This window comes from Episyrphus balteatus, chromosome 2 (genome assembly GCF_945859705.1).
Source record: "Episyrphus balteatus chromosome 2, idEpiBalt1.1, whole genome shotgun sequence".
Taxonomy (NCBI): domain Eukaryota; kingdom Metazoa; phylum Arthropoda; class Insecta; order Diptera; family Syrphidae; genus Episyrphus; species Episyrphus balteatus.
In genome coordinates, this window is record NC_079135.1 from 103,941,292 (window position 1) to 103,955,931 (window position 14,640).

Sequence of the window (14,640 nt, forward strand, 5' to 3'; positions counted from 1 at the left end):
AAAATTTTATTTTTTTTATTTTTTAAATTATTTTCTGATATTTTTATTGAAATTTTTTAATTCCTTTTTTTTTTATTTTGACAAAATACTCAATGGTATTTTTTCGTTTGCATGTTCGCTGTTGACTTTGGAGACTAACTAATTTTTCGTTTCGCTTCAGCTGCATACTAGGCTTTAATATTTTCGCTGTTGACTTTGGTGCCTGGCTACTTTTGTATGCGAATCTTGAATAAAAATAAATTTTAAGATACAAATTTGCTTAACCACCAACTTTAACAACTAGCTTTTAAATGACCACGGCTAGTTTATACACGCCTTAAAAAGAAACGCCATATATATTTTTATCATTGTGTCTTCACCTTAATTCCATTGTGAGCGCAACCATTTCAATTCTAATTCATTCCACATTTCAAAATTGACATTTCAATTGTCAAATAAAAAATTGCTGTAGTTTTTTTTATAATAAATTCCATAATATTATTCTAAATTTTAAAATCATTTTATTTATATATTTTCAAAGTAACAACTAAAACAAATTCCTTAATTATATTCTCTAATATTCATTTAATTTTTATTTTTAAAGAATTCCCTCCCAAAATGATTCGAAATCAACTATTTCATCGATCTAAAACCTGTCTTCAGTACTTCCAAAGAAATAGTTCTCAACGTAATCTTTTGGCCCTAGCCGACAGAGGATTCTTTCAGGATCTTTTTCCAGATGTTGCTGGGTAAGTATAGATTAGCAGTTATAATTAGCCGTACAATATATTTCAATCAATTAAATTCCAGCCCCGAAATGACAAAACTCTTCACGAGTAAACCACAAACCATTTATGCCGGTTTCGATCCAACTGCTGATAGTCTGCACGTTGGCAATCTTTTGGTTATAATGGGCCTTCTCCACTGCCAGCGAGAAGGTCACAATCCAATTGCATTAGTTGGTGGAGCAACTGGCCTCATTGGAGACCCCAGTGGAAAGAAAACCGAGCGAAATCAACTTGGATCGTCGGTTATTGAAACGAATCTTATTGCTATCGAAAAGCAATTGAAAAGGATCTTTAAGAATCATCAGGATGTACTCTGGGACAATAGCAAACACAAAAATGACCTTTTACCTATAAGGTAAGTAAGATAGTCTAAGAGCCCACAGCAAATTGCGGGAGTGGAGGTACATATAACCAAAATGTGTTCTTATAAAGAATTCAAAAGTCTGGCAGATTTAAATCGCGGCTTTATATGGTTTCCGAGGGGTTAAATATTGCGAGTTTTCCAATTAATGTGAGTAGGCTAATATTCTGAATATAAAAACTAATGCTCTTCAAATTTGACGATGCGATCAATAGAACTCGAGATATAAGCTTTTTAAACTAACCATAAGAGCTCTATTTTTGGAGAGTTCTGAATTCGAAATAACAAACAAAAAAACAAACATGAAAGTCTCCAAAACACAGCCATTTAAACAGCTTATATTTTGAAATCTAGTCATCGCATCATCAATATTGATGTCTTCAGGCTTATGTCGTTTTCGATTGGAAACACTCAAGGATTCACTCATTCTGAAATCCAATAAAACAGTTTAAATCGCTTCCACTCAATTCATTTTTTTTTTGTGTTTGTGTGTTTTTCTTTGAAATTTCAAATGTCAAATATTAATATTAATTTATTTTTCTTTCAAAAAAAATCTTTAAAATTGTTCAAAAACGTTAATGCTGAAGAATTTAATGGTGAAGTTGGCTTCCAAAATATTTTAAGTAAATTTTAAAATTAATTAAAAAATTAATTTCGGAAAACAATAATTTATTTCAAAAAATAAAAAAAAAAAAAAATTGATTGAGTGAATAATTTGACTTTAAAATATTCATGTGTTAATGCTTTTTGAGTGAATTCCGATTTTAAATCGAGAAGAGAATTTCTCTTCTGAGAAGCGTTTTGGCTGTCATATTCGTGTGAATAAAACACTTTCAGAAGGCTTCTGAATAATTCCGGACGCTTCCGGAGAGCCAATCGAAAACGACATTATATTCCTTATATTCAGAATTTGATTTTTTTTAATTTAGCCTACTCACACTAATTGTAAAACTCGCGATATTTAACCCCTTGGAAACCATATAAAGCCGCGATTTAAAGCAGCATACTCACATTTTGTTATGCCTCCACTCCTAGGCTCTAGGGGTATAGTAATTTTGGAAATTTCAAATGGTAGGTAATATTATTTCGAACGAAATGCTTCACATTAGGATTTTTACAAAATTCGGGTTTGATTTCGTTAGCTTTCGGGTATTTATGAGCCGCTTACAAAAGCTGCGTTCCTTTGGAAATATTTATCTACTTTTTAGTACTTAAAACTACTTTGAACTACTTTGCTATACTGAAAAAGTAGTTCAAAGCAGCTTTAAGTACTAAAAAGTAGATAAATATTTCCAAAGGAACGCAGCTAAAATAACACACATACAGTTATACAGGGTGTCCCAAAAGTTAACGTCGAAACGAAAACGGTAGATAGGGTAGGTGGTGACAGTTATCAGAAAAATAATAAAAAAAATCGCAGCCATATATTTTGTGAGTTATGGGCATTTGAAAAAAAGAAAAAAATGGTCACCCTGTGACGGTTTTTCATGTGCCGTGACTACAAATCTTAGTTTTTCTCATTTTTTTCTTTTGTTACGGAACCTTGAATAACCTTGCTACCAAATGCATTCAAAAATTTTAACTCAGCTGCATCAGTTAAAGCAAATAATACTTTTTTGCCCAACTAAGTACTAAAAAATTTTACATGACTCTAATTCAATAAACCGTAGTGTAAAAAAAATGCACTACGATGTTTCGAAAAGTTGGTGTGTTCAATTCTCTTTTCAAAATGGTATAGCATTGTTGAGAATAATTCATAAATAACCGAGATAAAATTTATTTTCTTAAGAAATCCAACTTTTTTATTAGGTTATTTTTCCATATTATTTAAGTTTTTGTATTCTGAAAGGTCCTGAAAGGGTACAAAACTAAAATAATATGGAAAAAATACCTAATAAAAAAGTCGGATTTCTTAAGAAAATAAATTTTATCTCGGTTATTTATGGAAATTTCTCAAAAATGTTATACCATTTTGAAAAGAGAATTGAACACACAAACTTTTAAAGTAACTTGCCGAAACATCATAGTGCATTTTTTTTACACTACGGTTCATTGAATTAGAGTCATGTAAGATTTTTTAGTATTTAGTTGGGCAAAAAAGTGAAATTTTCTTTAAAACTGATGCAGCTGAGTAAAAATTTTTGAATGCATTTGGTAGCAGGGTTATTCAAGGTTCCGTAACAAAAGAAAAAAAAATGAGAAAAATTAAGATTTGTAGTCACGGCACATAAAAAACCGTCACAGGGTGACCATTTTTTCGACTTTTTTTCAAATGCCCATAACTCACGAAATAAATGGCTGCGATTTTTTTTATTATTTTTCTGATTACTGTCACCACCTACCCTATCTACCGTTTTCGTTTCGACGTTAACTTTTGGGACACCCTGTATTTATTAGATTTTCTTAAATTGGTTCTCAAAGGTTATTTTTAGTATTCTTAGTTTGTTAAAATATTTTATTTGCATTTAGACAAGGTTGCATAAATTCTTACCTATAATTGGTTTTGCGTTGATGATACAAATCGATAGTTGTTTCAAAAGATATAATACAAACTACTATTATATTTTATAAGCAAACAAAATTCACAAATTTGATAGGATAATTGTATTGAAGGGGAACTTTGCAAAAAAAAATAGAAGGATTTGAGAAATGAACTTTTATCCAATAAGTTACCAAAAACAAGAGAAAAAATTACTTATGGCCTAAGTATTTCAGACATGCAAAAATAGCATTTTTTTTTTTGTAATAATCATTTTTTATCAAAAAAAACAAAACCGACTTCCATGGATCAAAACTACGTTTTATGGTTTTTCTCATAGTTTCTATAGCAATAACTTGACGAAATTAAAATGGGACCACACTGCAGGCACCAGCTTTTAAATCAAAAAGAATTATCAAAATTGGTTCACTTAGTCCAAAGTTATGAGGTAACAAACATTAAAAAAAAAAAAAAATACAGACGAATTGAATACCTCCTCCTTTTTGGAAGTCGGTAAAAATTGATCTCTGAACCAAGAAATAAAGTTATATTTGATTTATTTAAGATCTTAAAATAACGATACATCATTCACATTGATACTATTTCTAGACCCCCAAAGTCGTATTGAAGAGTTCGAGGAATGTTTTTCTAGTACTTATTTTGGGGTTTGCTGTAAATTGAAAAATACACATTTTTGTGCTCTGCCGCCCGTTTATAAACTGACAAAATTAAAGCGAATATTTGAGATTGAAATTTTTATCATAAAACAAAGTTGATATTTTAAGAATTCGGTTCTCGAAATTTAACACCTCCATGATTTTGACCCATAAGCTCTGAGATCTCATTTATGAATTTTTGATAATTTTTCAGAGTCGTTAACAACGCCGATTGGTATGATAATTTGAAACTAGTCGACTTTGTGGCTAACATGGGTCGACATTTTCGAATGGGAGCCATGCTCTCGCGTTCATCAGTCCAATCCCGCCTCGAGAGTGAAGCTGGAATGAGTTTTACCGAGTTCACATATCAAATCTTCCAAGCCTACGATTGGTTGCATTTACTCCAATCTTATGACTGTCGCTTCCAAATGGGTGGAAGTGACCAAATGGGCAATCTAATGACTGGTCATGAACTCATAAGTCGTGTTGAAAAGAAGAAATCAGTATTTGGCATGACGCTTCCTCTAGTTACAAACGAAGAAGGAGATAAGTTTGGAAAATCTGCCGGGAATGCCATTTGGTTGGATGCCGACAAGACGTCGCCATTCTCACTTTATCAGTTCTTTATGAGAATGCCAGATTCTGAAGTTGAGAAGCTTCTAAAGTTGTTTACATTTATTCCATTAAAAGAAATCGCATTTCTTATGGATGAACATAAAAAGTCACCTGAAAAGAGAAAAGCACAAACTATTTTGGCTGAAGATGTTACTCTTTTGGTTCATGGAGGTGAGTTTTAGAATAAGATCAATCTTCTTTTTTATTCTATTTATTCATTTATTATTTAGAGGCTGGTCTTAAACAAGCTGAAAAAGTCACAGATGCACTTTATAAAGGCAATGTGGAAGGTCTTGGTGAATTGAATTACAACGAAATCCGACAGACTTTTGCTGGTGCTTCAGTTGTTGAGATTCTTCCTGAGCCTGGATTGTCTATACTTCAGTTAGCATTGAAAGCTAAATGTTTTACCACAGAGAGTGAGTATGAGTACATTTTTGTGTTTGATAAATTTTTATATAAAAGATTTTTTACAGCTGACGCAATGAGAATAATTACAGCTGGAGGATTCTATATTAATCAAAAACGTACTCAAAATTTTGCTGAAGTTATTACAAATGGAATTCATGTTCTTAAAAATGGTTTATCATTGTTAAGAGTTGGAAAAAGAAATTTTTATATTGTTAGGTGGTTAAAGTAGTCAAGTAACATTTAAGAACTGTTATTAAAAAAAAAGCGTTGATTTAAGAAATATGTTTTTTTTTTAATGTTCGCTTACATACAAAAGAATGTCGAAGTTAATTATTTATGCTTTGTAAGAAAAACGGTAATTTCCTTATAAACTTACTGATCGAATATCTAGTTTTGCCTGAAGCCTACTGAATAACTCTATAGACTACAGTAAAATAAGTGTTAGAAATTTCAAAATCATATTTTCACTGAATTGCTCTACTGGAAGCGAAAACTGATAGAATGTGCTATAACAAATAATGAAAACGCCTTTTAAGTCCTCGTGCGACTGCAATTTCTTAGAACGAATAGGCTGAGAAATTTGAGTTTTTGAGGAAAAGAGGAAACCAAAATTATCTTTTTATGCCTCCTAGTAGGACTGGGATCATTTAGGTCTGGGACAGCGTTCAGGGCTTCCTTGGTTTTTAATGGATAAATTTAATCGTAAATGCTTATCTTTACCCGAATAAATAGTGGATCGTTTGATCTCTGTACTGATGTCATGTTACGAGGTTATGGTAAATGAAATTGCTCGTACATATCATGATCCATGGTGAAAGTAACAAATTAGTTACAATAAAGTTACAAACAATAAAAAAAAAGGTTTTCCGTTCTAAAGAAAAACTAATAAGCCTGAACAACAGCGAATTTTTTGAAATTTCGTAGGTATACCTTTAAACGGCCTAGCTAGAAGAATTTTTTAATGTTTTAAAACAACTTCCTGTTCTAGAGATTTTTTTATGATATATGACAAGTGATGATGACAAATGAGACTTTCTGATAAAGCACCTCACCCAGTAAGAATAATCGCAAAATAGTTAAAGAAAGGAATAAAATTTTAACAGGCTGATTTTTGGTATACAGCAGTTTGGTTTGAATGGTTTACAGTCTATGAAAAGTCCTGAAATGTCTTCCGGCCTCTAGCACCGTTATAAGAGGTTAAATGTCAATTTTTTTTATTTATGTTTTATGTAAATACGAATTATCATTCGTATCATTTAACGTTAAGAAATTATAACTCTTCAAAACTTCATATATGTTTTTGTTTTTATTTCAGTTATTTTATTTAAATTACATGAGATGATAATAGAAATAAATAAATACTGTATTTTCAATACAGTATTTTTAAAGAAATTTTCTTTGATAAAAAAACAATAAATAGTAACTTTAAATATAATTATTGATTACTGTCAATAATTATATTAAAAGTTACTATTTAGTGTTTTTTTGTATTGAAAATACAGTATTTTCCCGTACAGAATTTTACAAAACAGAATTTTGCAAGTCAGTATTTTGTTGTAATTTTATACAAACATAATTATTAAAGTAAATCAATTCTAGGATCACAAATCAAATTTTCTTAAACATTTTACAAAAAAAAAATATCAAAATCAATATAAATTTAATTTTTTTTCAATCCGTTTTAGGTATGCAACGTCTTTTAATTCAGATTGTTTTTTTTAAGTAAGTGTAGTTTTGTTTTCTCTCTCTTTTTTCCGAAGCTCCTAATAAAGTACCTAGATTAATCAGCATTAGAAGCTTGCCTCTTTATTAAGTTGATTTCTTAGAAATTCATAGCAAACCCTCTTTTAAATATATGTATCTGTATTTCAAAATTCTGTAAGAATGCTGTAAAAAATATCGTTTTGATAATGTAGAAAAGTGCGTGCGCACTTTTTTACATTATCAAAACGATATTTTTTACAGCATTCTTACAGAATTCTGATATACAGAATTTTGCTGTACAGAATTTTGCAATACAGTATTTTGAAAAACCAGAATTTTGCTATACAGAATTTTGACTTTCAGAATTTTGTTTGTACAGCATTTTGCACACACAGAATTTTGACATACAGTATTTTGGCATACCTACAGTATTTTGAATACAGAATTTTGCAACATACAGAATTTCGACCCCAACCCAAAAAAAATATTTAAGAAATGATAGGCCTACAAATGGTAATGGTATTGAAATTAAAAAAAAAAAACAATCGTTTCAAAAAATCTTTTTGAACAAATTTTGCAAAAGTACAAAAGTGAAAATATTTTTTTCTCGTTAAGGTAATTTGTTTGTAAAAAAGAGTTTTTTAGACCAAAAAACAAACTTTGAGAATTCAACGTTTGAGAATTCATCAAAAAATCTATTTGAAAATGTTCACTTTTGTGCTTTTTCGCTATATAGGTCAATGTAGTTAAAAATTTAAAACAAATTTAAAACTCAAAACAATAATGCAGAAAGCATATTTTTTAGTTGGATTGGGGTCAAAATTCTGTATGTTGCAAAATTCTGTATTCAAAATACTGTAGGTATGCCAAAATACTGTATGTCAAAATTCTGTATGTGCAAAATGCTGTACGAACAAAATTCTGAAAGTCAAAATTCTGTTTAGCAAAATTCTGGTTTACAGTATAATGTCGTACAGAATTATGATCTTACAGTATTTTGACCCCACAGAATTTTATCGTACAGAATTTTGACAAGCAGAATTATGACCCGCTCCCTTTTTAGTTTCAAAAACAATTTTTTTAGTTTTTTCCAAACAAAAATCGAGCTAGAAAGAAATTTTTTTTTTTACTTTTGTAAATTTCCTGTACTAAATACAACTAAAATGCACACTTTTTGCAAAAAGTGGGAAATTTACAAAAAGTAAAAAATTTTTTTTCTTTCTAGAGCGAATTGTTTTTGAAAATAAAAAAAACTAAAACATTGTTTTTAAAACGAAAAATAAGCTTTTTGCATCACTGTTTTAAATTTTGCAGCCAGAAAAAATGTCACAAATGAGTTTGAAATTTTTCACTTTTTGCAAAAAATGGGAAATTTACAAAAGTAAAATTTTTAATTTCTTTCTATAGTCCCATTATTTTTGTTTTTGCATCATTTTTTTCAATTTGACTATCGGAAAAACTATCAAAATGTGTTGTCACTTTTCAAAAAAAAAAGTGGCCGTTGAGTTATGTCTTTAACTACATTGGCTCAAAATGTGAAAAAGTACAAAAGTGAACATTTCGAACGCATTTTTGTATAATTTTTCGGGCTGGAAAATTAAAACAAATGATGCAGAAAACTTATTTTTTGGTCTTAGAAACAGTTTGTATACTTTTTTTTTACAAACGAAATTACATTGGCCCTGTTCCATTGGGAGGTGGCAAAGTACTACTAACTCATGGTATAAAAAGACAAGGTATGATCATCATTGTATATATATTTCCATAGTACTATCATGAAGTAAAACGATCTTAGGAACTCTAGTGGTGACTTGAAAAAGCAGAATTTGTATGAAAAAAACACACTGAGCGCCACCTCAAAAAAGTGGCGACATCAACTAATACTAAATTCGACTTCATGATAGTACTATAGAAATATATATACAATGATGATCATAAGAGGCGCCATCTTACAAAATGGGGTAATAAGGTTTTGACGTTTGGCATTTGGCAAAGTCAAAAGCAACAACAATTTCCAAGACAAATTTGTTTACAACAACAATTTCAATGGGCTGGGCTGTCAAAACCTAAAGTAGCCATAAGTTTTGACAGTTCTCGATACTGAGTTTTTTCTAATGATCATAAGTCTGTTCACTGACGCTGTGCTAAACTGTTCTAGGCAGAAAAGTACAGCTTTTTGCTGTTCATTGAGATTTTTTCTGTGCTGAACTGTTCTTGTTTCCTGTTCATTGACAAAACTAGAACAGTTTAGAACAGGATTTTCTGTTCTTGCTTTTAAGTCAGATCATGTTAGAACAGATGCGTGAGAAGTGTCAAAAGCAAAGCTGTCATTTTTTGTTTTTGTTTTGATTTAATTGTGCGAATATTTCTCGGGTGCTCGTGGTTTTTCTAACTAAAAATAATTTTTAATTATATTTTCCGCAGTAAAAACTCAAAAAATAGATAAAACTAACGAGAACCGATAAGCAAAAAATTCATATAATTTATATATTTTTTTTTTTTTTTTATTTTGACAACTGACGTTTAAATGACTGTTCTAACTTGATCTGACGTTTCTCACGAAACTGTGCTGTCCTGTCCTGTTCTGATCTAGAAAAATCCTCGCTGAACAGACTTCATACCTTCTCTTTTTATACCATGCTACTAACTAGTAGTTTACTAGCGATTTTCAATAAGTCTGTTCAGCGAGGATTTTTCTAGATCAGAACAGGACAGGACAGCACAGTTTCGTGAGAAACGTCAGATCAAGTTAGAACAGTCATTTAAACATCAGTTGTCAAAATAATAAAAAAAAAAAAAAAACAAATTGTAAATTGTAAATTAATGAATTTTTTGCTTATTGGTTCTCGTTAGTTTTATATATTTTTTGAGTTTTTACTGCGGAAAATATAATTAAAAATTGTTTTTAGTTAGAAAAACCACGAGTACCCGAAAAATATTCGCACAATTAAATTAAAACAAAAACAAAAAATGACAGCTTTGCTTTTGACACTTCTCACGCATCTGTTCTAACCTGATTTGACTCAAAAGCAAGAACAGAAAATCCTGTTCTAAACTGTTCTAGTTTTGTCAATGAACAGGAAACAAGAACAGTTCAGCACAGAAAAAATCTCAATGAACAGCAAAAAGCTGTACTTTTCTGCCTAGAACAGTCCAGCACAGCGTCAGTGAACAGACTTAATGGAACGCACTTTCAACGAATTCAATACAAATCGTACCAGCGATCTACCAGTACTAAACTACCACCTCCAATGGAACAGGGCTATTAGCGAAAAAAAAATAGGGGTATTCACGATCCGGTGCCGGTGCAACAAAAAGGTGTAAAAATGCAAAATTTTATTTTTCTACTACTACAACTACAACAGACGAATTTTGCACCATTGTATTTTATTTTTGCAATAGGGTAAGGGATAAGGGTATGGCAAAAGTGTAAAACAATTGTAGTCTGTATATCTTTGGTTGTTTTAATTGTAAGAAAATGTTACACTTTTGCACTACTTTTGCAACGATACAAGATCATTTGCATCGAATCGTGAATACCCCAAATATTTTCAATTTTGTACTTATGGCAAAAAGTGGCCTACAAAAGCCTACAGCTTTGATTAATATATTTAAAGATGTCTTAAATATCATGTATAAAAGGAATTACGCTCCAAGTTATCATCCTCCATTATAATTTAAAATGCCCATTCCAATTATAAAACCTGTCAAATCAATCATTTTTTTTTTATCAAAATTTGAAAAAAAAAACAATTTGTTTTTCATTTCATTTCATGTTCTAAAAATTCAATAGCTTAAATTTTCAAACATTTAAAAATTACTCTAAAACCAACTTTAAAATGGGACACTACTTTAAAAAATCATATATCTATTAAATTTGTACCAAAAAAAGTAATAGATTTCTCAAATCTATTGTAACCTCTATGCTCTACCTCATATCCATTCTACACAAATTCACAATAATCCACAAAGTGCAATTTAATTTATTGTGAATGTTTTCCAAAAAAACAACTTTCTTTCCTCAGTGTACTTTGAGCTGTCGTTTTGTGTGGTTGTCTTTTTTATTTAAAAGTGCCAGAAAAAAAAGTGAAGTGAAACGTCGTCGTCGGTTTTCTATTTTTTTTTTATATTTTTGCAATCGAAAGTGAATTATTTTCTTAAAAAAATATAATTCCCTTTACCACCAAAAATAAATAAAAACGAATTGTGAATTTATAAACAATTCAATAAATAAGTAAAAAAAGAAACTTGAATCAACTTGCCCGTGTGTTTTTTTTTTAATCATGTCTGAAGATAACCAAGAAAATGGAGCTGCAAACGGCGATGTTCCAGAAATTGAATTAATTATTAAGGTTGGTTAAAAAAATAAATTAAATACTAAATAAATATAAAATTGCAATTATAAAATCGTTTTTCTCTTCCATTTCTATCTTATTTATTTCGGCGACCTTGAGTGTGTGGATTTAGTAGAAGCAATTGGAATTGTGTAAAAAAAAAAGGAATAAAACATTCTTATTTAAAGGCGAAACCAAAACGAAGAACATAGAACTTGTGACGAGAGAATTGAAACTGAATATTTTTGGCTTTTTTTTTTCTTAATATTTTTTCTATTGTTCTTTGGGATAGTTGATTCCAAAACATGCAATCGCAATGTGCAACAGTGCTTAGAATTAATTACGCAATTTTTAACCGCCTGCCGCTTTGCTAATATTCGCCAAAGCAATGTGCAGAGGCTTGGAGAGTATTTAAAAGAGCAGTGTCGGCATAAAATTTTGTGAAGGGAAATTGCTTTTTTCTTTATGCTTCCCTTTTTTTGTATTATTATTTCTGTGTGTGCTTTTCTGCGCTGCCATAAAGTGCAGCCAGAAAATTCATTAAGCAGAAAATTATTGAGTTGTTGAATTTTGCTTGCTTTTGGGGCGAGTCTGTGAGAGGTGCTAGTTACTCTTCTTCGTCATCGTTATCGTCACGTTCTGTATTGCTTTTGCCTTCTTTTTAGCTGAAGCAGGTTGAAGATTCATAATTTCCATTCTTGTTCGGTGTTCGGTGGAAAACAGCAAAGAAGTTAGACACAGTCCCTAGTTTATCTTGTATTTGGCTCCTCTAACATACCACAAAGAAATCTATTCCCTATTCTTTGTAGTCGAAAATTGATTTTTTTTAACGAAAATCTAAGTTTTCTCCTCGTCCAGAAAAGAAAGAAACAAGTTTTTGCGGCGACTGTTGAAGTTGTGCATCAGTAGCGGATTTACCAATAGACTGAGTAGGCTCCAGACTCCCGGCGCACAGTGCGGCGACTAGTGGAAAAAAATCAAAAAAAAAAGAATTTGCCAAAAATGTGAAGCAAGTATGCCAAATTCAAGGTAATAAGTCTGAATGAATGAATCGACAGTTAATTTATGATAAAGTTCAATTTTCTGTTGTCAGAGATCCTCAGAAGATCAATAAAAAAAACAAACAATTATAGTAAGATTTGTAGTTACCGGTTAAAAGAGCATTTACTGAAGAAAAAAAGAACATGATATTTTTTTTGCTAGGTTCACATTCAGGAGAGAAAATATAATTATTCTAAATGCATATTTTTTTCTACATGTAAATTTAAATTTTTTTTGAGAGTCCAAATCAAAGCTTCTTTGCTCGTCTTAAGTACTAACTTTGATGAGCCATATATTTTGAGAGGGGTCAGATGGGAAAAAAGTGTTTTTATTTAAAGAAAGAAAACAATTATATCTTTTAAAAAAAGTAAGTTTTTTCTGCAGAAACTTGCGCTTTCTCTTGCAACAAGTGTTTGTTTACGAGTATTTTTTACATAATGTGTTCAGCTAGGGAGCTTTTTGATGTTTGTTTTTCCAACCCAACAGCCCGATTGCGTGGTGTTTTGCGGTTAATGAAGTCAAAATTAAATATGCAATCAAATTTAGAGCCTGAAAATCAAGAAATCTGAGCAAAAGACTTGTTTTTTTATTTTTTCCCGAATTCCCATACAGACAAGTTCCTGGATTGAATCATGTATACAAAAGTAGGCGTGGCAGGGGGCGAATAGGGTCGACACTATTTTGTGTTTTTGAACTCGCCTAGATAATCAAATTTCTTAAATTTTATTCAAATTGTGCAAGCCGTTTTCTAGATATAAATATGCACACTCAGAAGTGGGCGTGGCAGGGGGCGTGGAAATTTCGCTATTTCGCTAAAGTTTGTAAAACTTGTTGTTATTACATTTAAAAACAATTTTTTTTTCCAAACTCAACTTATTTTTAAAAATTTGTTTTTTTTTTTCCGCGACTTAATTTTTAATGTTTTCATACAAAATATCGATAAATTACAGGTAGTTTTGAAGAGGTTTACTTAAAAATTCGGTAAAACTGTAAAAGTTAATAGAAAATGTGGAAAATTTGCAAATATCTTCAACACAATAGAGAGTGTGGCCTCCTTTTTACTGAATCAGCATTATTTAAAAAAAAAATAAATATTTTATAGTGCTGTCAACTTTTACAGTTTTACCGAATTTTTATGTAAACCTCTTCAAAACTACCTGTAATTTATCGATATTTTGTATGAAAACATTAAAAATTAAGTCGCGTCCCATTAGCATAATGATAGGGATTTAAAATTTTGGGAATCGGAATATCTGTTTGTATTTATTGCGAAACTTTTGAGCCCGTATGCTCATTTAAATTCAGCCATTTTCAATATAAGAGACACAATTTTGCACATATTCCAGAGTAAAACAGCTAGTTCGCCGCCTCTTAACCAGTAATCGGCTTCTCGCCCTTTGTCCACAGATCGTATGAGTAACAACATCGAAATTATTAGAAATGTAATCCTCATTTTCCACTAACAACCCATACATGGCAGTCCTACTACTGGTTGGAGGCTACAAACTAGAGTTGGGAAATTTTAGTTCAGTTGAGTGATCGATCAATTTAGTCCAAATCACGCTACTAAATTAGTTCTGAACTAGTTCATTTATAACATTTTACGGCAGTTTCCCGGTGACCACGCTCAATGAAACTTGATGCAAAACGTTCGGGGTGAGTACAAAAGTACTTTCTTTGTTAAAAAACGCGGCTAATCCGAGAAAATTAAATTATGTCTATAAGAAACCGTGAAGTCCTTAAAAGTTATATAGTTCATTTTGGTTCACGAGATGAGTTGAATATGATTTTGTGAGGTTTTCGTATCACAAAAACTTTGGAGGTTATGATCTGCTCTGAAGCGGGTCACAACTCACAAGTTTGACATTTGTTAGGAAGAAGTTTGTGAGAAATAAATTCTCACAAAATCGAGTTATTCTCACCTAGTGAGGTTCTTGTGACTTGGAAATCACAGTTTAGTTATTAATGTTGCTTTACATATTTTAGAAAAAGACAGATTAAAAGGAACTTTTTTGTGCTCTGGCCTCAGAAATCAAAGTAGTGGTACTTGAAAAAGAAACGTTGGTACTGGACCAAGTGGCATTGGCACTTTTCTTCTCTGCTAATCGTGAACTAAATTGAACTAAGTATGTGAACTCAGTTCACTAGTTCATTGTAATTCCGGGACGGAATTGTTCTCCATTCCAATAACCGTGTCGGTAACCCCTTTTAGAGATGAGCTAAGTCAAGATTTTTCAGTCACAGGGATAACTGTAACTGTGATTTTTAA

At 31.0% G+C, this 14,640-nt stretch overlaps 2 protein-coding genes across 4 annotated transcripts in view; both read left to right on the top strand.

The window, feature by feature from the left end:
* The first annotated feature begins 408 nt into the window (after positions 1 to 408).
* LOC129909784 (tyrosine--tRNA ligase, mitochondrial) lies at positions 409 to 5,566 on the top strand. Its single transcript, XM_055986859.1, has 6 exons — positions 409 to 519; positions 584 to 728; positions 790 to 1,122; positions 4,478 to 5,052; positions 5,112 to 5,300; positions 5,358 to 5,566. Exons 2-6 carry the CDS (start codon positions 598 to 600, stop codon positions 5,519 to 5,521), a joined length of 1,392 nt encoding a protein of 463 aa, XP_055842834.1. The 5' UTR covers positions 409 to 519; positions 584 to 597; the 3' UTR covers positions 5,522 to 5,566.
* A 5,210-nt stretch (positions 5,567 to 10,776) lies between these two features.
* Positions 10,777 to 14,640, top strand: part of LOC129908590 (chloride intracellular channel exc-4) — a 42,301-nt gene continuing 38,437 nt past the window's right edge. Inside the window, exon 1 of one of the 3 annotated variants that reach the window (XM_055985202.1) lies at positions 10,777 to 11,348. In XM_055985202.1, coding sequence (XP_055841177.1) covers positions 11,280 to 11,348 — 69 coding nt within the window. In that variant the 5' untranslated portion in view covers positions 10,777 to 11,279. The remainder of the gene's footprint in view (positions 11,349 to 14,640) is intronic. The other 2 variants (XM_055985204.1, XM_055985205.1) reach the window with 2 other exon arrangements.